This window comes from Wyeomyia smithii, chromosome 2 (genome assembly GCF_029784165.1).
Source record: "Wyeomyia smithii strain HCP4-BCI-WySm-NY-G18 chromosome 2, ASM2978416v1, whole genome shotgun sequence".
Lineage (NCBI taxonomy): Eukaryota > Metazoa > Arthropoda > Insecta > Diptera > Culicidae > Wyeomyia > Wyeomyia smithii.
Genome location: NC_073695.1, coordinates 237,792,159 through 237,812,659, shown reverse-complemented (window position 1 = coordinate 237,812,659; position 20,501 = coordinate 237,792,159). Strand labels below are relative to the sequence as shown.

Genomic DNA, 20,501 nt, shown 5'->3' with positions numbered 1-20,501 from the left:
TTGAATTGGATGAATTTTTAGTAAATAATTGAAAATAATGTTTATTTGCTTTGAAAAAGGCATTTTGATGTTCAAAATTGGATTTCCTGATGGCAATCTTCATGCTGCCCCAACACGGGGGGAATGATGGCTGTCTGGCGACACACGCTGAGAAAAACCGCGCTGCTCCTGAGACGTGGTGACCAACCACAGGGCTAGTGCTGCTGCTAAGGAAGGACGACTGCTGTTGTCGCTGTCTAGAACTATTATGAGCGGCTTCGGCTGAAACAGGTTCTTATATAGGCCAAATAGCATGTTTTCAATTGCAAGGTATACGATCCTGTCGATCGTGCTTGGGAAGCAAGCATATAACGACCAGTCAGAGGTCGAATTTTTCGTTTTGACAAGGCTTGACTATTTTCAATAGCACAATAGTGTGAATAATAAAATTACAATTATCTTATTTTGGGAAGAATCTTAGAAGATTTTCCAATCTATTGCTGCAAGAACGAAGGAAATCCATCGAATACTAACCGATTTATTAGCATTTGAAATTGGACATATTTTTCACTTTTTCTAGGTTTTAGATTTTCATTTCACATCCCTATGTAGCCGAACTTCCTGAGAGAAGTATTCTACTTCAAAACTTTGCTGAAGAAACTTTGGCTCTATCTCTTGAAAATCGACCACATATAGGAGCACCAGCAGCGGATGACCGAGTACCAGCCCCCGATATTCATGAAGTTTTTTGTGAGATCGGGAAGACAACAAAGCCGCAGACAAAGACTGACTGCCGAGCGAGCTCTTAAAACATGGAAGAGAGGCGCTGGCTAGAGCGCTGCATCGAGTCATTTCCAGAATTTGGGAGGAAACTGCCAGACGAGTGGATGGAGGGAGTCGTCTGTCCCATCTACAAGAAGGGCGACAAGCTGGAGTGCCGCAACTACCGCGGTATCTCGCTCATCAATGCCAGTTACAAAATACGCTCACAGATCCTGTTCCTTCGTCTATCATCTTAAAGCAGGAGGTTCAGCTTCTGGGCTTCGCGGATGACTTCGACATCATATCAAGTAACCTTGAGATGGCGGAGGAAACTTACGCTCGACTGAAAGCCGAAGCTGGACGGATCGGACTGCGGATAAATGCGTCGAAAACAAAATATATGCGAGCGAGAAGCTCCAAGGAGAACAACATCAGCCTCCCAACTCAAAACTCTGTAGACGATGATGAGCTTGAGGTGGTCGACGAGTTCGTGTATTGGTGACCGCCGACAATAACACCAGCAAAGAGATTCAGAGACGCATCCAGGCAGGAAATCATGCCTACTTTTCACTTCGGAAGACACTTCGATCGAATCGAGTGCGACGACGCACGAAGTTGACGCTGTACAAAACCCTGATAAGACCGGTAGTCCTCTACGGGATCGAGACAACAACGCTTCTAGCGGAGGACCTTAACGCTCTTGGAATTTTCGAACGGAATGTGCTGCGGACTATCTACGGTGGAGTACAGACGGATGAACTGCACGCTCTGCTTGGAGAGAATTCCATTGCACACCTGGCGAAAGTCAATAGGTTGCGGTGGGCCGGTCACGTCGTAAAAATGCCGGACGACAACCCTGTGAAATCACTTCTCTTCAGCAACCCTACCGGCACCAGAAATAGAGGGGCACAGCGTGCACGATGGCTCGACCAGATCCAAGGAGACTTGGGGGTGATGAGACGCCTGGGGAACTGGCGAAACACAGCCCAGAACCAAGCAACATGGCGACAAATTCTTGATACAGCACGAGCCACCACGGCTCTCGTCTGATTGGTAAGCCGTAACAGGTAGTTTTGTACACAGACATTCTTAAAATTTCTAAAATCCGAAAAATACAAAATAACTTTTTCTGATGTGATTTTAGAGGCCTGCTACGTTCTAGACGTTTTTTTTTTTCATATTTGAAAAATACATCATTCTGCCGAACATACCTTGGGGAAATTTTCAACTTTTTCATAGGGTTTAGGACACTTTAGATAAAAAAATGCACTCTTTCAAACTAAAATTTCTCGAAATGCTGCAAAAACAACAGTCTTCATTCGAAAGATGGGGATTAGTACTAGGTTTCCCCGGAATTGATGAAAAAAATAGTTTTTTTGGTTTTTAGGCGTTTTTTTTTTCATTTCTACATCTTTGAGTACAGAATCTAAGCTTTGTCGAATACACTCTAGCAATTAAATGGCATTTTTGTACTCGAAAGGCTGACGATCGCGTTTTTCGCGTTTTAAACCACTGTGCAATCGGCCTTAAAATGGAGCAGCGCAAACGATTGAAACTGGCCTTTTCAACATGCGAAATATCAACGGATTTGGGTGTGTTTTACAGAGTTTTAGTGTGTATTCTATAACTTTCTCGAACGTTAACATTTTGTCCAGCTGTCATTTATTGCTCTTGAAATTTTTGTGCTCAAAATTTCAGTTTCGTGTTCAAAATTTGCTAATATTTGTTGCACCAATCGCGATCGCCCCCGAAATTTGATTATTGAGCATCGCAAACTGGCAAAAGCTACCGTAATATTACCGATATTGTCCAGCTTCACGAAGATACGGTCGCTAGGATTGTGCAGGTATACATAAAGGGTGGTTTTATCCCACCAGCTGAGCCAGGGGCTCTCAGACCTTTTACTCGGCGGAGCCCTTTTCAAGCCAAAATATTTCTCAGAGCACCTGCATTTTTTAATCAATGAGTAAATGGATTCAAAAATACAAGTTGGCTAGCAAACTTCGCCTCAGAAAATCTCCCGGTGTCGGCTAGGATGTACCAGTTAGGTTGGTTGCGAGTGGATCACCCCGAATGCGGTGTGTCGCCCGCCAGGAAGGACGGCACTCCAGCCGAACTATTCAAAGTCGGGCGAAAGCAGCTTTTCCATTGCAGCAAACAGAGACTTGAAGAGCTCCGCCAAACATTTTGATTTGAAAAAGTGTTCCGCCGTTTATGAGACGTGGGAAACTGACAGAATCTGTTTTTTCATGGCTGGTTTACGGAGCACGTTTTTGGAACCCCTGAGCTGAGCGATCGGAGTGTCCTTCAAAGACAACTGACCGACTGACAGCTCCGAAAATTGCGAAACAGGTTGAAAGCGAGTTTTCCATTCAATTGGCATCGAAATCTGTATGAAATCGCCTTTATAAGGAAGGTCTTAAATGCAAAGTAGAAGCAATGATTGTCCGCAAAACATTTAAAAAAAGTAATTAATTTGAGTCTGATGGCATTACAAGAAAATGGCGGCGAATTGGTGAAAGTTCGAAAGAGGAGTGTTTGCGACCTACTCCCACAGTCAAGCATGGCGGTGGTGCGTTACTTCACCAATATTGATTTTTCAACTAACTGAACATGACTTTGAGATGTTTGTGCAGGTAGAGCCATGTTATGGAAATCTAAATGAGGGACAATTTGAAGTCAAAACTACTAGCGTCTGCTCAAAAGCTAGAGCTAGGTTCAACAAGATCCGAAGCTGGTTTTGCAGCGGTACAAGGAAAACTGTATCAAGGTTATGGAGTGGCCAGCACAGTCTCCCGATCTCACTCCGATCGAGCATCTCTGGTTAATTTCCAAAATTAGGATCTAGAAGCAAAAACCAACAAGCATCCAGCAATTGCGTTAGGTAATCTCAACTGAATGAAAAACAACTGCCGAGCTTGTTGAGTTGATACCACGATGATGGCAAGCAGTTTGTAGTTTCAAAATTTCGCAGCTCTGCATGTGACAACATACGGTGTATCCTCTGTAAGTAAAACACAACATGCAATGTTCACATAGGTAAAACAAAACATCATATCAGAATACCCATTATAGAATCCTTGAAAATGATGAAATAAATCAACGAAACGTAGGATAGCAGAAGCGAAAAATTATTTTGCTGCTTCAAACAAACTGAGAAGCTAGAAATCAGCCTATTGAGTTTAATGATACAGTTGATAAGCATCCAAATAGTTTATTCAACGTAATATAAAAAATAAAATATCAAAAAGTACAAAAAAGGTTACCAAAGTCAAATGTTTCTATGGGCAAAAGATGCCATTTTAAGTATCATGCTGTATATTTTTTCTGGAACGACAAAATTACTGTCTATAACTTTGCTGAAGACAACAACAACAGTCAACAGTCAGGAAGTGAAAATAAAAATTTCTTCAGTGCTGGAAACATAAGACTTGTTAATGAGATATTGTTTAGAGATGGTCGGGTTTGATGTTTTACAAACCCGTACCCGACCCGAACCCGATTTTTTTTTCGTTCGAAACCCGAGCCCGACCCAAACCCGAAACTTTTTTTTTTCGTTCAAACCCGAACCCGAAAATTTTATTTTTTTGAAACCCGAACTCGACCGGAACCCGAAATTGTGAAACCCGAACCCGACCCGAACCGGAGATTTCATAGATTTTATAGTCGGATTTCGGGTTTTCATACCCAAACCCGTCCTGAGCCCGACATTTTCAAACCCGAACCCGAAAATAATTTTTTCACAAAACCCGAACCCGACCCGTACCCGACACTTTCAAAAATTTCGAACCCGAACCCGACCCCAACCCGTCGGGTTTGAAAACCCGAAACCCGACCATCTCTAATATTGTTTGATGTTGTTCTGACATTCTCATTGTTGTTTCAATATAAGTTTTAAACAAAAAAATTAAAACAAAATCTTTTTAATTATGTTTTAAAAGAAATGAACCTATGCATACATTAGTAAAAATATTCTTGGACTTGAAATAGTTCTATGTTTAATATTCATAATCTTTGTTTAAATCATATCATAAGCTATAATTTTATGAAAATAATGCTGGCGTCATTCAATTATTGATATGTGTGATAAACCGTTACAAAAAAAAATCTCCAAATAAATATAACTCAAAAATATAGCCCCAATAAAAATGCAACAGCGGTTCAGTTTTATTTCACCGACCGTGAATTTCTAACACAAAAAGAACGACCAAAATCCGTTTTCGATCGGCGATAAAACAACCCGTCGCTGATGATCTAACAACATACCCCAAAAGCACTCAATTTGTCCCAGTTCTAGCGCGCATTAGGCGCCCTCCTCCCTAGAACAAACACCAGAAACGCAGTTCTTTTATATCCGATACAAATCAGACGGCATCGGATTACATCCACCATGTCCGAAGAGATAGTATTACCGCAGACGCGGTTCTAGCAGCAGCAGCAGCAGCACCAAAAAGACCAAAGGAGGCTTCCCGTTGCTCTTATGTTTGTGTGTTGTCTGCATGCGCCCGTACGCAGCGCGCCTGTTCTTTCTTCTACAGCCGCTGCTATCGTCGCAGTCGCTCGCACCGATGATAAAGCGAGCAGGAAATTTGATACACCAGTAAGAGGGATTAATAATGGAACCTGAACGTGAATGTGAATTCGTTCGAACGACAAATACCGTGAATTCCGCACCTTTTGTTCCAAAATCTAAAACACCCTGCCCTAAACAATGTTGCAAATTGCGATCGGAAGACTTACCTTAATGTTGTCCGGCTCACTGCAAAGTTCCTTCTTGACCTTAACCCTGTGGGGTGAAGAACTTTTTGCTGGCGCAGCCATGACTAGATCCATGGAATCTTCCCGATCCGGGTGTTTACGCTACCGACTGACCAATCGATCGTGATTGGTGCGCCAGTTCAACAAATGTTCGATTTCTGTTGGCCTCGCACGCCACGGAACGCGCTTTTTCGATTGTGAAATTCGATCCGTTTCACATGCCCTGAACGAATGAACGTCCGATGCGATGGGCGAAAGGAATGCGGACCCGCGGGAGCGTTACAATGGCACGGCGTTGGAACGGATCACATACGTAACGTCACCACCGATAATATCTCGAGTACACAACGTCGACGACGGTCCCACGCGATTCAGTCGAGCGGGAAAATATTTAATTTCAAAATTTTAACCACACCGGTTGGAGATGGTGTTTGGCCGCCGTCGGTAACCCGAAACGCCGTTACATGGGAGCCGTATATTTTCGTTCTCCCATACGACCGTACCTCCAAAAGATGTCTTCGGTTTGCTGTCCGTATCTGCAAAGAGGTAAAGACGGTGAGGAAAAATAAAATGATTATTTTTAAATTAGTTTTCTTTTACCAGTACAGTTCGTCGTTAAATCATTTAACAAATGATTGATGAAAATTGACTACTGAGGGCGGCTGCCAACACACAAAAGGTCATTGCGAAATCGTGAAACTTCTGCTGGCAAATCGAACAAACCCGGCTGGGTGTTTGAGCAGTTGCTTTTTCTTAGCAAAAACGTCATTTTATCTATCTTATGTGGAATTCATTGCTCTTAACAGTGAACTGAATGTCGATCCTGATAAGCGGTTCTGTTACTGTCCAGAAAAATATTGTTTTGATTCGGCGTGTTGAAAATTATCGTCAAACCAGCTGACCGAGAAATTATCAACTATGACGATCTTGTTCAGTTGATTTACAACGAATTCATTTATTCTCTTCAAAAGTAGATTCTAATTTCAATTTGGCAGGTATTAATCACCAACTGGCATCGAATCTAAAAACCACGTTCCTCCTGCCAATATCCCGCCGCAATCACCATTCTCTTAAGAGAACTGCATTTTTTCGAGAGGAAAATCAGATCAGTATGAAGAGCTTGAGAATATACCCATGTTCAAATCCAAACAAGATAGTCTGACTCAATTTATTTATGTCTATCTTCCATTTGCACACATACTTCTCATTGCCGAGATATGATCAAACGGACAAATATCGTTCTTCGAGACCAGTTGATGGTTACTTTGCATAACTTGGTTTTGTGGTGTATTGTTGACTTCCTAATATTCAAATTTTCAAAAGTACAACGGAACATTCCGAAAAGCTTTGAAGCACTAAATAAAAATTCAAACCCTTTCCTAGAGTTTTCGATGTGCTGTAATGCGAGTTTTATAAATAACGTTTCAACGATCGAGGATTAACTATAACGTACTTAGACGCAACATTTTCTTTACAATCTAGACAGCACAACTATTAGGATAACTAATCTTAATTACTCACCTTTGCCTTTTGGCTACGTCCACAATGATGCTGCACACTGTCCCAAACTGCGATCCGAGAGCAATCCGACTGTCAAATAAATTAATTCGCAAAGTCAAAATACCACGACTTCTGTACGGATAGCGGATGTCTCACCGACTCAAGTTACAACATTGTATCGCTAGTAGCACTCAGTCACTTTCAGGTTTTGCAACGCTGGTCCCGACACTGGATATAATTGATCACGACACCAGCGCGCTGCCGAATGTTTCATGCGCCAATTCCCAGCGGCAGCGAATCCACCGAGGACAAGTAGATGAAGGGCACCCCCAAGCGTTTACACGATCAATGGTCGGACCACATTTGGTTCGCGTTCTAAAGGAAAAGTATCAAATTACACCGTTTTTTTCCGCCGTTTCTCACACCGAAACTGGCCACATTCGCAAGCACGTATTTCTTCCTCGCCGACAGTTTTCGATGAACTCGCGAACGCGGGAAGTTATTTTTAATCAATTTTCTCCATACCGCAAAATAATAACAACACCAGCAAACATTTCACCGCTCTTCAGCTTCTTGTCTTATAGGCGGCGAATCGATCAATTTCTTGCAGTGCATTTCACAATCAACCGGTTGGCTCCTTCACAGCATCCACTCTGCACTACATTGTAGCACAATTCAAACAATCCATCACCTCCCGGTGCCAGGTGCTCGATCTTGCAAAGTCCCGAACTTAGCGACACCAACCGAAGAAAAAAAACAGTCTTCATCAACGCGAACGTACACTCAATTAAAAATAAATTTCCCACGGCATACACACTCACAGCAACAACAGCCACGACCAAACAACCGGAGAATCAAAATATAGGAATTGCCCTTAGCAAAAATCCACCAGCAGCAGAAACATTATCGGATGCACATGGCAACGGTCTGGTAGCACCGGCGAAAACACGTCCACTCCGGACGGCAGTTGAATCGAATCTGCGCTTAACCCACCGCCAAACGACGTCGGTGTCGGCGACGCCGTCCGTACCGACGTGATACCGACGCTGTTGTTACTGCTGTTGATGATGATCCCGTTGTCGTTGCCGACGATGATGATGTTGATGACGATGTTGTGATGAGGATGACCTAAAAGCGATGAAATGAGAAGGATATTGAATTACAAAACGGCACTGTATCGGCTATGCTTTGGCTCCGGGCTCTGGCGGATTGTATTACACCTTTCTGGTGAGCTGTTCGCACAGTGTTTTGATTCCTTGCGAGTTGTTGCCCATGTGCCCCGATTTTATTCTAACGGTGCGTGCTTTCAGCAGATGGGTATAATGTGGCTGAGTGCTGTTGATTTTTTTTTTATAGTGAAGAAACGTGGTTATCAACGCATACTTTGAGCTGTTCAATTGTTCATATTTTAATATAACGTTATTACTAATAACTTATGCTTGTATAACGAAGTATTGTACTACAGTAATAAAGAATTATCATTATTACAAAAGCTCACACCGTTGGACAACGTACCTAATTCTATTCCTCTAACAAAAAAAGAATGTGCTCGATTTTCAGTAAATTCAACCGGAGTCCGACAAATTCCACTGTTTAGCGAAGTTCTCGTAAAAATTTATCAGCTAAGTTTCCTAAACCCTTCAGTACCATTTTAGATTAAGCTTTTTTAGTAATAATACTCAAATATAACGTAACCTGTTATTAATTAGCAGACATAGCCAAGAAAAGTTTGAAAATCACATTTTTTTGCGATTTTTTGATACACCTCCCGCCCAAAAAATCACGTGCAGGTGGCGCAGCTTTCCACGCATTTGAAGTGAAACGTTATTTGTTTTTGCGCAGAACAGAGAGTTGCACGGTTGCTGACTGACTCTGACCCTTCGAATGTTAGTTTTCACTGAAAGTTTGATTATGGCTTTGGTGTGTGATAAATTTCGTTTTTTAAGCTTGTAAAAAAAGCACATTGACGATTTAACGAAAAACTAATGAAGACTGTGCAACTTCTGCATTTGAGCTTTGGAACTAGGAAAATGATGGTAGAATCAATTTTCGAACAAGAAATAGATCGTTCTAAAACCCTTTGTACACTATCAAAAGGGCATATGGTCTCTGTCACCGGTCCCATAATAAAGTCTGTGACAATCATATCACAGCAAGAAAGAAGAAGAAGAAGTACACTATCAAAAGGTGGGTAAAATGTTATATTTTAATTGAATACCTCATTTTTAGCTATTTCCATATAAGCGTTTTGCGAGTGTTGGGGAATGAACAAAACATAGATTTTTCATGACAATTCACAATTCGTTTTTGTGGCTTTTCTGAAGAAGAAAATGAACAGCTTTGTCGTTTTTGGCTTCAAGGAAATCGACCAGCAAAAGAGGGAATACTGGAAGACCATAATCGTAGGTTCAACTACTTGGTTTGCAACCATCAGCCACCAGGATGGCTAATATGTTGGCTATTCGTTAGCAGAATTTTGTGATCATACAGATCCTTCCTGAGAAATGTTACTGACACTCGGGTCAAACCGTCAAATATATGATGTCTTGTGGATATAAAGTGTCTTGCCAAAGTAATCGTTTGATGTGCGTAAAAATTATCGAATTTCCGTTTGTGAAATACTGAGTGCGTTTCATTATAAAAAGTCTGTCATTTCTCTAATACACAGGTTCACTAGAAATGACGAGTGCGGCGCGGCGTGAACTGCGGCGAAACAGTTCGGGATCTGTTTTGACGCGCGTGAATTTTCAGGGCTGATATTTTCCTCACCGTGAGAAAAGACGCAGTTCGAGCCGCGCTGCACTCGGCATTGCAAGGGCCTCTGAGTATCTCTAACGTCTCACGTCGAATTCGTATACAAATACCCAACCGTAAACTGTGTATCTTCCATTATCCGTCAATGGATGTAAGTTTTCTGACGGCTGGGTATTTGTATACGAGCTCGATATGAATACCTGTTATATAATTTGAGGTTATGTTTTCACAGAAGCTAGGATGCTTAGAGAACATTTGTAATTGCAAATTATTATTAAAACAATATCAGTTAAAATATTTCTCGCTGCGATTTTAACTGGTGGACCTTGGGAAAGCAGTAAATTTACTTTAACTGAATGATTACACACCTAAGACAAACACCGAATTAGGTAAAATTTCCGAACAGTTTGTGTAACCCCCGACCGACAAGTCGGTGATTTTCACAGTTTTTTGGTAATATTTCGAATCGTACAGCCTGTCAAATGTTCAAGAAAAAAACACAAACGCAGTTGTAATAACTACCGATGGCAGAAAAAGCAGGTTATGAATGAACATGCCAGTTCCGCCTAGAATCGAATCGAACTTACTGTTTTATCACAGGCACTTTGATATGATATAAATAGCTTATGTTTAAACACAACAACAATTTAAATAAATCAGCAGCACCAGAAGAAAATCTTTGCGTATTGAACGGTCGCACGTATGAGGAAAATATCCGCCAGGTGAAAGACACAGTTTCACAGATTGTTCAGTAAAAGTAGGGTGGCGAAAACCCGGAAAATTGAAAAGTGAATATCAGGTAATTCATTTTTCTATCAGGGAAATCAAAGGATATAAGCGAAAAGTGAAAACTAATCACTTTTCCAATCGAAAATGTTTTAACTGAGATGCGAATAATTTTCAAACGTCTCTTTAGCGTAATTGTATGTTTTTGCCTTTCTCCTAGAAAGGTATAGCAATCACTTGCAAAACCGAAGATATGAAAGTGCTCCAAAGGGCCGAATGGCATATATCACTCGACTCAGTTCGACGAGCTGAGCATTTTCTGTATGTGTGTGTGTGTGTGTGTGTGTGTGTGTGTGTATATGCAGATTTTTATTTTCACTCACTTTTCTCAGAGATGGCTAGACCGATTTTAATGAAATCAATTGCAAACGGAAGGTCTAGTTGCCCCATAAGACCCTATTAAATTTCATTGTAATTGGATTATTATTTTAGAGGTTATATTTAAAAAAGTAAAAATCACGAAACATCAATATCTCAGAAACCACACAACCGACTTCAATAAAATTGATATCAAATGAACGTGCTTAAAAACCCTTAACTTTTGAATTTTATATAGATTGATCATGTGGTTCAAAAGTTATGAAAACAAACGTCTTCTGAAGACTGTTTAATTTCACTCATGTTTCTCAGAGATGCCTGGACCGATTTTCACAAAATCAGTGTCATATGAAAGGTCTAGTTACCCCATAAGACCCTATTGTTTTTTTTTTTTTGCAATCGGACTATTACTTTTCCTGTTATGTTTAAAAATGTGAAATTTAGCTATGAAAAGAAACATATTCCGAAGAATACATAAACTCACTCACTTTTCTCAGAGATAGCTGAACCGATTTTCACGAAATAAGTGTCAAATGAAAGGTCTAGATGACTCATAACACTCTATTGAATTTTATTGTAATCGAACTGTAACTTCGTCTGTAATGTACCGAATTGTGAAAATCACGAAACTTCATTATCTCAGAAACTACACAACCGATTTGATCAATAGTATTATCAGATAAACGGGCTAGTTAAGGGTTAACTGATGAATTATGATTTAACACGTGGTTTCAAAGTTTGGCTGCCCTATACGTTCCCATTTCATTCAATTATAATCGAACTAAGCAACTGTTATGTATTAAATTGTTAATAAAACAACGAAAGTCTATTATTTCAAAGATTACACGACTTATTTGAACATAACTAGTGACATACGAACGAGTCATCTCTTAAACATACAAATAACAAACTTTATAACACTTCGATATGTGGTTCGAAAGTTACGGAAAGAAAAGAAATTCAAAGGCTAGTTAAAACTATACCTGCTTTGATCAATATATGTGGCCTCAATATAATTTAAATGTGGTATCGTACCATTTGAATGTTCCCGGTATCGCTCGTGATTGAATTGTTCGAAATTAAGAGTCATTTCTTTTATTTCGCTATTTCTTGAGCATTTAAATTACGTCAAATTTCATATTTTATACTTCAATTACAACATCATTATTTCAAAACCCAAAAAGTGAATACACATTTATTGGATTGAAGCGTTCATGTAAATCTATTTTTACCAATAATAAGTTTGAATGAGAAAGGCTGGGTCTGACCGCTAGGTGGATTAATTTAGGTTTTTTCAGCATGAAAGGCTGATTGGGAACTTCTACTGTTCGGTTTCTTATTCGATTGAATACTTTTTCCACTGGAATTTCTGAGTTGCGTTCATCTACGTTGCACTTTTCTGTGCCGAATACTGAAGAATATCAGGAAAATTAATATTATATATCAGGGAGTATCAGGGAAAATCAGGGAATAGGATTTTGAAAACTTTTTCGACCCTGTATACATATTTCGGTGAATGTAAAATTAGGCTAATATAGTACATCGGTAAAAATTGCCGAAATTATAGAAAAACTTACAGATAATGAAGAACGAGAACAGTCGTTAATTTCATGCTCTTTTGCAGGAATACCGGTATTTTTACACTTTACCGATGCATTGTTATAAAAAAATACCAAACAACTTTTTTTTTATAGTGTGTATGTACTTTACTTTGTTTAACATGGATCAAACATGGGTAGTGAATATATATTAGCTGAGCTAGTAATATCATTGCGATACACTTTCCACATGAGTTTTGTGCGTAATCTGATCAAAATGTTGACCATACAAACACAATAATTGAAATCACAGACGCTCTGGAGTCACCACTGTTTTGAATGAGAAACACAAAGATCAACGAAAAATACAATATTTTATGGTAGCCGTCACTGTTTCATTCACCGTAGTTTTACGAAGTTTTTTACGAGGTTTTTTTACGCGGATTTTTGAATTAACGCGGTTTTTTTACGCGGATTTTTTTATTAACGCGGTTTTTTACGCGGATTTTTGCATTAACGCGGTTTTTTACCCGATACCGCGCTAATTCAAAAAAAGTTTTACGAATTTCCGAATTAACGTCTAGTAAAAGACATAGTCCTAAAAATACTCTCCGCTCACCGAAAGATCCGGAATGACCGTCAAAGAAGACAATTAAATACTGTATTATACTGGCTCTAGAGTGTCTCGGGCTTTTTCTAAAGCCCTTCTTGCTGGACTACTTTACGCGGATTTTTTAAAAAACGTGTTTTTTTTACGCGGATTTTTAAATTAGCGCGGTTTTTTTACGCGGTTTTTTTTACGAGGTACGTATCCCCCGCGTAAAAAAAAACCTGACTGTATATGGAGAATTATTCTTGCTCTCATTTTCACATTGTCATTTTTTTTCGCGATCTGGCATGAAAATTGCAGGGTAGCGAAAAAGTCTTCACAACTAAATTTCCTCGTTTTCCCTGAAATATAACATCAATTTCCCTGGTATTTTTCAGTATCTAGCGCTCAAAAGTGCAACGTAGATGAACGCAACTCTTAAATTCCAGTGAAAGAAGTATTCGAGGTCCCGCATTACCCTATTACGGTAAATTAAAAAAACGTTTTGGCGCTGCAGCGCCGTTTAAAAAAGAATCGCGTCTCGGTTAAAAAAATTTACCTGATTACTTTTCAGTTTTCTCTGATATTCCTTGATGGAATAATGAATCCAGTGACATTCCTTGATTTTCCAAGTTTTTCCAGGATTTCGCCATCTTGAACTCGTCAAAACGTCGTTTTATTTCGGATACTTTGTAATCTTTTCCATGGTTCGCACAACCAAATATAGGGTTCGCACTGACTTGACGAGTTTCGAGTGAGCGTAAATTGCTTCACTTTTTTACCGGGTATGTCTAAAGTTGTGAACGGTATCCTTTGTCTTTCTGTTTATATCCGCACCGCAGTCTTCATAAAATTAAGTGATAACAAATTTATTTCGATACACAGTTATTAAATTGATTAAATTAAGTAAAACAGCTACATACAAAATGTCTAAATTACCAAAATCAGCACTCAGCTTGAAACAGGTAATAAATAATACGTTTCTCGAGCTAGAAAACCGGCAAATAGTTTTGGTTCATTTCCTCGCAGTTTATGCTACGACAAGAAGTACTTAAATTGTACCGAACGATCTTTCGCACAATCCGACTGGTTCCGGATGCATCCAGCAGGCAAGAGCTCCGAGAGTGGGCAAGGTCCGATTTTCGAGCTAACAAGCATCAAACAGAGGAGATTGCTATTAAAATGCTTATACAACACGGTAACCGTTCACTGAAGGAACTGCAAACAAGCTTAGACCTCAGCGGAAGTTCGAAAACGTAACATGACCTTCGGCCTTCGGATGCAAGCATGATCACGTGTCTTTGTGTTCTTAGCTTATTAGTAAGCTTTGTTCGTTCAGTTTTTTTGTCGGAAGCGATCAAATCGATTAGATATTTTTAGATAAATTATAAATAAATCAGTCATTACCTTTAATTACTGCGTTTTATATTTGTCGTGAATGGCATTCTCGCCGGCATATATCCTTTTTGCGATTAAATAATCGCGAGCGATTTTGAACAGCGTAAAGTAATTGGCCAGCAACAGGAAGCCGATCGAGATGAGATTGTGCCATTCGCGCGAAAGGCACAGGATCAACAATTGGAGAGCAACCAGTGAGACCTGCACTGCAAACAGGATCATGTAAATTAAAACTGGATTCTTGAAAATAGCCTGTAAAGAAAATATTCGTTATATAAATCTTGAGAAACATTTCAAAAGGTCCTATCTGCTTTGATCGATTTTTTGATCGATCACTTCTATTCAATCACCACAACTTATAAAACATCTTTTATGACACGTTATTTGCACAAGTTGATAGCGGAGGGATCACTCTAGCCTTCTGAACGAAAACTACGCTTGGGTGAGTTACTAAAGCTGAACCATTATCAAAATGAAAAGACGCTTCGGAAAAACGATGAAAGCAGATAGGACCTTTTGAAATGTTTATCTAGAAATATGCTTAATAATTATCAGGTCAAACTTACAAAGAACCGAATATGACTGTTGTTAGCCGGAATGGCTGAAGTGCTAAAGCCAGACGCCCGGTAAATTTCTCCCATGTGCTTTACGTAAGCACCATAAGGGAAAATTGTTGTTTTGGACCACACGTACGGTGGTGGATGATGAGCTCGGTGTGTCACACGACTCCACTGTCCCAGGTGCAGAGCTGCACGATGAAAAACATCGCAGTACCTCACCGGAAAGCAATAAGCCACACACATGGTAAAACCACCGATAAATATAAATCCCAGATGCTGCGTTGCCCAAAATATGTCGTAGTACAGGTGCTTCGGAACCAAAACACACGGCACAAAACCGGAATAATAGGCGTTCAGTACCGAAGTGAAGATGATTTGCTTGAATCGATTATTAAAATCCGTCTTAAGCGTATCGATTTCCGCTCGAACAGCGATTGCATTCGAGGAACAACTGTGCACAGGCATTCCGTTAATGCAGTTAACTTCAGTGTCGACGATCGTGCGTAGGAACTGCTCTAGATTGAATCCGAAAATTGCCAGATACAGTACAAATGGATAGGACAAGCAAAACAGGTAAAGGTAACTGTTTTTCTGGAATATTTGTATCCCACATCCAATAAAGGAGATAAGTACGCAGGCTAAAAATACGTACTTCGCTATCCTCTTACTAATATCCACGTATGCATCCGGGCAGTTGAGATCGATAAGCTTGAGGATGCAGCAATAAAGCAGCCGACGGCTTGCCATTACATAAATAAAAATTGCCAGATCCCAATCGATCAGATAGAAATTCTGCAAAGAATCAGGAAACTTTCAGTCTATTTTCTTGTCACAACAGAAACAAATTAACATACCACAGCCTGTCGCGTGTACGAATTCGGCAACCACCAAACCGTACGGTATAGATGCAGGAACTGCGTTGCACTAGCTATTATGGTAAACCCGAAGATCAGAAATTCATTTAACAGTTCCGAGCTTGTGTCCACATTCGGGAAAGGAACATGCTTCGGAAAAGGCGTTCCGAAGCTAAACTGTCCGTCCTCGTCCCCATTAAGTGCCGAATTGCCACCACCGTGCTGCTGATCGTCCGGATTCACTCCACCACCTGCTCCAATGTTCTGTACCCCTGCCATCAGGCCACCTCCAGCTCCAGCCCCGGCGAAACCGCCTGGATGCTGGAAATGCTGCGGATGGGGCAGGTGGGCTCGGTGATTTGACAATCGCGGTATTCGACGATTCGTTACCGTCATTTCGTGTTTTTCAACAAACTTTAGTTTAAACTAGAATCTACTTCACTGCATTTTAATTAACTTTACACTTTGATAAACCAAGTCCAACGCGAACGCGTTTTTGTTTATTATGATATAATTACAATAGCAAAAATCTCGATCCATCGGCTACAGGTTCTGACGTTTACTTTTTCTCACGATGTACAGCGTGAACGAACCCCAACACAGTGTGAGCTCAACATTCTGACATTGAATGATATTTTGTTGCGATATCTATTATGCGGCATAAAATTGGTCATTTCTGATTTTTTATCATGAAACCTTCAAAATGACGTATTTAAAATTGATTTATTTTATACAATAAATTTATTTGACACAGCTTCAAGATAGTGTACTGACACTAATCGTCTTTTCCACGGCGGGATTCGAACCGATGAGTCGTTGGCGACAACTGTTAGACCAACATCGTTCTCCAAAGAAAATTACACGCATTGAAACTAATAAATTATCATATACTAACTATTTTATAGGTTTAACCAGTAATTATTGATTGTTTGTTGAGTAATTATTGATTGTTTGATTCAATGGTTGAATATCAAATTTGTTTCAAGTTTGCATTATTTTATTATTTTCGAATATTTAGTTTCGTAGTAGTCCCACACAGAAAAATAAAAATACTCAAATATTCGTATTTTCGACGCAAAAGAGCCATTCGGCGCGGGAAGGCACTTTTAGGTAAAAGTGATTTACGTACTTCTGAGTACCTACATGGAAGCCATCATTTAGGTAATCGGATACCTTGAATCAACAATATCAATATCAAAAACTCCATACAAATTTATACCCAAAATTAAGTATTCGCATTTTATTAAGCTGTTGCGTTGTTTTCACCAACTTTTATGCGTATTATTTACCTAAACCAGTGAAAACATCCAGTTTTAAGTCAATTTACGTTGTTTTTACGTGTCACTTGGTGATATTTTCTTTGTGTGCACGGCAAAACCGAATTCGACATAAAATGATTCAGGGAGTCGTTCACAACTCACTGTCGGGTGAGTACGTACATTTGCCCCACTCGACCATCTAGACAGTCCGTCAAAGTTGGTGAGAAAAGAATGAAATCAAAAAGAGAGACAAAAAGTCAGCTCAAAGGCAAGACCGGAATAACAACACGGCGCCGCAGATTTATAACTATTATTTTAAACCAAAAGAAGTTTTCCTGCTAAGTATAAATTTTGTTAGCATTAACAACAGAAGTTTATGAAACATTAGATTGGGCAACGCAGTTTTCAGTGATAAATCTCAACGGTATACAAAAAAATGTGATTAGCGAACTTCAGGAATTTTTGTACAATCCAGAAACGGACGCCTGGCGGAATGGACTTGCTGATCATCCTGGGTGTGGTGGTCACCATCTATGGAGTTTTACTGTTTTTTGACAATTTCTTTAAAGTAGCGTTTCAGCGCAAAAGAACCTTCAGCGGCATTAATTTTTTGTTTAATTATTTTCAGAGCTGCATGCACTACCCTTATGAAGCCTTTTTAAAAGGAACCGGCCTATCGATAAAACTGTTTCGACTGCAGTGGCACACATCGGCCCTTAACCGATCTATCGTGAAATGGAGTACGGCCTACCCGAAGTTGTTGGATCTGAGCTTTGGCCTGGGAGTTTATGTATCGATTTTGCTAATGCCGTTGGCATCCTGCTTGCTGATTGCTACGGCTTTCCACACCAATGCCGGAACGGGAAAACCCAGCTCAGATACCGGGTCTGGCAAGCAAGCGGTTTCACTTGAATTACTGTTTCCGGGTGTAAATCTTCCATTTGACGAAATTGGTTATTATCTTTCGGCACTGGCTATTAATAGTGTCGTACATGAGCTGGGTCATGGTTTGGCAGCCGTTCTGGAAGATATACCAATCAGAGGATTTGGTTTCCATGTGATGTTTATTGTTCCGTTGGCCTACACGCAGCTTGACTCAGATCAGCTGAATGCATTGAAGATGTGGAAACGGTTGAAGGTCCTCTGCGCTGGTATTTGGCACAATTTGCTGCTGGCGGCGTTCACCTATCTGCTGTTCGTGGCCACACCAGTCATGCTGTCAGGCTTGTATCGTGTTAACGAGTCCGTGATGGTAACCGATATAAAAAATAATTCACCTCTGATTGGCTCAAAAGGGTTGGAAGAAGGTATTCGCTATCTAATGAGATGAGTCTGTTTTGTTAACTTTTTATATTCAACAGGCGACATCATAACCTCCATCAACAGTTGCGAGGTACGCAGTGAATCTTTGTGGTACGGTTGCTTGCTGGAAACTCTCCAGTCACAGCCCTCCTATTGCATATCACCTGATTTCGTGCATTTAAACGACGAATCTGTTCCGATTTCGCACAAAAACGACGGCCTAATCGAGTGCTGCAATGCAGAAAATAAAGCAGCCAGCTGCTTTGAGTATATAGTGGATGTGAACGAGGAAGACGTTGCGTTACCACAGCACATGTGCCTCAGCATCCGTAAAGTGATTGAGAACTCTTTTGGTTATTGTCAGCACAAACTAACTTGCACGGAGGGACATTGTTTCAAGCCGATGATAAACAATTTCACGACTATCATGCAAATTCGAAGGGATGGAAAACCGGACGTAATCTATATAGGCCATCCGGCCGATCTAACCCGAACGGTTCGAATTTCGCAGTTCGTTCCGAAGACGAACTTCTTTCGACCGGGTTTAGCTGACTGCGTACAACTGTTGCTCAAGTATGTTACCGTTTTCTCGATAGGGCTGGCAATCATCAACGTAATTCCTTGTTTCGGTTTCGACGGGCAGCATATTGTTAGTACGTTACTGTGTAACGGTGCCATTGTAAGTCGGGTTCCGCACAAAAGTAAACGCGATATGATCGCGCTGGGCATCAACATCGTCGGAACATTGTTCGTGTTTATTCTGGTGACGAAAGTGTTCTGGCAGATGATCTTTGGCGCCATCTGGAAATAACAAGGAACGACGCTTTCCTCGTTGAATATTGTTGTGGATGAAACAGTGAATTTATGTAAATTAATGAATATGAATAACTCTAGGGCGTAGAAGGAAAAGCCAGCTATAGTCAATAGTGTCTAAGATCGGGAGATCATACCGTGAACCACGACTATGATAGCAATAGTGTTAGTTATCTATAGATGCTAGGTCATTCAAATGTGCATCTTTATTATTGTAGTACTTGTACTGATAAAAAGTGTAGCTAATTAAAATTAGTCATTTTAAAAAACAACTGGCGTTTTTTGCGGAATCACCCGGAATTTCCATAAAAAACTTATTGAGTATGTATAAATTGACAAGTCCCTTCAGTAGCGTGTTCGAATGAATCCAAATTCAATTAAGGCCAAGGCTAAAGAATCGAAGGCGCATAGAGAAAAGGAAGAATAAGGGTAAGATTTGAAAATATTTTACAGAGCGTCTTAGTAAAATGATATAAGAAATCAGAAGCTATAATTATAGACTGGGGGACCAGTCCACATAAGCACCGATGATGATTGTATATCGCAATCGAAATACGTATATGATCGGACTAGTAATATTTTCAATATATACTTCTTCAATTTCTAGTAGAGTTTAATGGAAACTTATTATTCTAGCTTCTGAAGAGGAGTAAGGTAATTCACCGATTTGTTTTTGGACTTCTTGCGAAAGAAGCTCAGATTAAATAATGAATTAGTCTAGGGCTGGAGAAAAATCGTTCCCGGTAAAGTAGTGGGAGAACTGATGAACTCGGCATTCTAGCAGTTGTCTAAAACTCCAACATCGGTGCTTTCCGTGCCCGGTGGCATCAAACTAGTGGATGGCCTATAAAAGCTCTCGAATAGATTATGATGAAGTCAAGACTTTCGAATCATGGCTTGATGAGTGTCTCAGGCAACTCCAGCAAAATCCGCGGTGAGTGTGAGTTCACACGAAACCAGTATCCTCAGTAAAGTAAGATAACAACGCTCAGGGCATCTGAATAACAAATCTAGGCATTTTGGAATCATTTTGTTTCTCTCTGTCATCTGAATATAGGATGCCGTGTTATATGATTTGGCTTACCTGATAACTGGGCATTACATTATGTTATCATTTTGCTGTCCAGCTTTATTCGGGATGGCATCCACAAGGCTAAAACCACCAGAAATTTTAACTCTTCAAAAGATTCTAAAGTGTCGAAAATGGCTTCAAAATTAGGTGGTTTCCTTGTTTTTTTTTTTTTTTTTTTCTTGAAGTGAGAAAAACAACAGAGTGAAATTATCTTTAGCATAGCATAGAAATTGTAAGCTTTTTACTATTTCTCAAACTA

At 40.0% G+C, this 20,501-nt stretch overlaps 4 protein-coding genes across 4 annotated transcripts in view; 2 read left to right on the top strand and 2 right to left on the bottom strand.

Moving 5' to 3' along the window:
* Positions 1-13,752, bottom strand: part of LOC129722280 (sine oculis-binding protein homolog B) — a 75,099-nt gene extending 61,347 nt beyond the window's left edge. The window contains exons 1-3 of the mRNA XM_055675605.1: positions 13,544-13,752; positions 7,021-8,127; positions 5,482-6,035 (exon numbers count right to left, since the gene is read on the bottom strand). Of these exons, the coding sequence (XP_055531580.1) occupies positions 5,482-5,574 (93 nt within the window). The 5' untranslated portion in view covers positions 5,575-6,035; positions 7,021-8,127; positions 13,544-13,752. The remainder of the gene's footprint in view (positions 1-5,481; positions 6,036-7,020; positions 8,128-13,543) is intronic.
* A 49-nt stretch (positions 13,753-13,801) lies between these two features.
* On the top strand, positions 13,802-14,397 carry LOC129722283 (LYR motif-containing protein 2). The gene is made up of 2 exons (XM_055675609.1): positions 13,802-13,949; positions 14,014-14,397. Exons 1-2 carry the CDS (start codon positions 13,911-13,913, stop codon positions 14,242-14,244), a joined length of 270 nt encoding a protein of 89 aa, XP_055531584.1. The 5' UTR covers positions 13,802-13,910; the 3' UTR covers positions 14,245-14,397.
* Positions 14,285-16,359, bottom strand: LOC129722281 (transmembrane protein 39A-B). Its single transcript, XM_055675606.1, has 3 exons — positions 15,797-16,359; positions 14,949-15,734; positions 14,285-14,634 (listed from the first exon to the last, which is right to left on the bottom strand). Exons 1-3 carry the CDS (start codon positions 16,190-16,192, stop codon positions 14,398-14,400), a joined length of 1,419 nt encoding a protein of 472 aa, XP_055531581.1. The 5' UTR covers positions 16,193-16,359; the 3' UTR covers positions 14,285-14,397.
* Positions 16,360-17,281: 922 nt separating this feature from the next.
* Positions 17,282-19,442, top strand: LOC129721898 (membrane-bound transcription factor site-2 protease). Its single transcript, XM_055674995.1, has 3 exons — positions 17,282-17,623; positions 17,684-18,362; positions 18,417-19,442. Exons 1-3 carry the CDS (start codon positions 17,549-17,551, stop codon positions 19,166-19,168), a joined length of 1,506 nt encoding a protein of 501 aa, XP_055530970.1. The 5' UTR covers positions 17,282-17,548; the 3' UTR covers positions 19,169-19,442.
* The last annotated feature ends 1,059 nt before the right edge of the window (positions 19,443-20,501 follow it).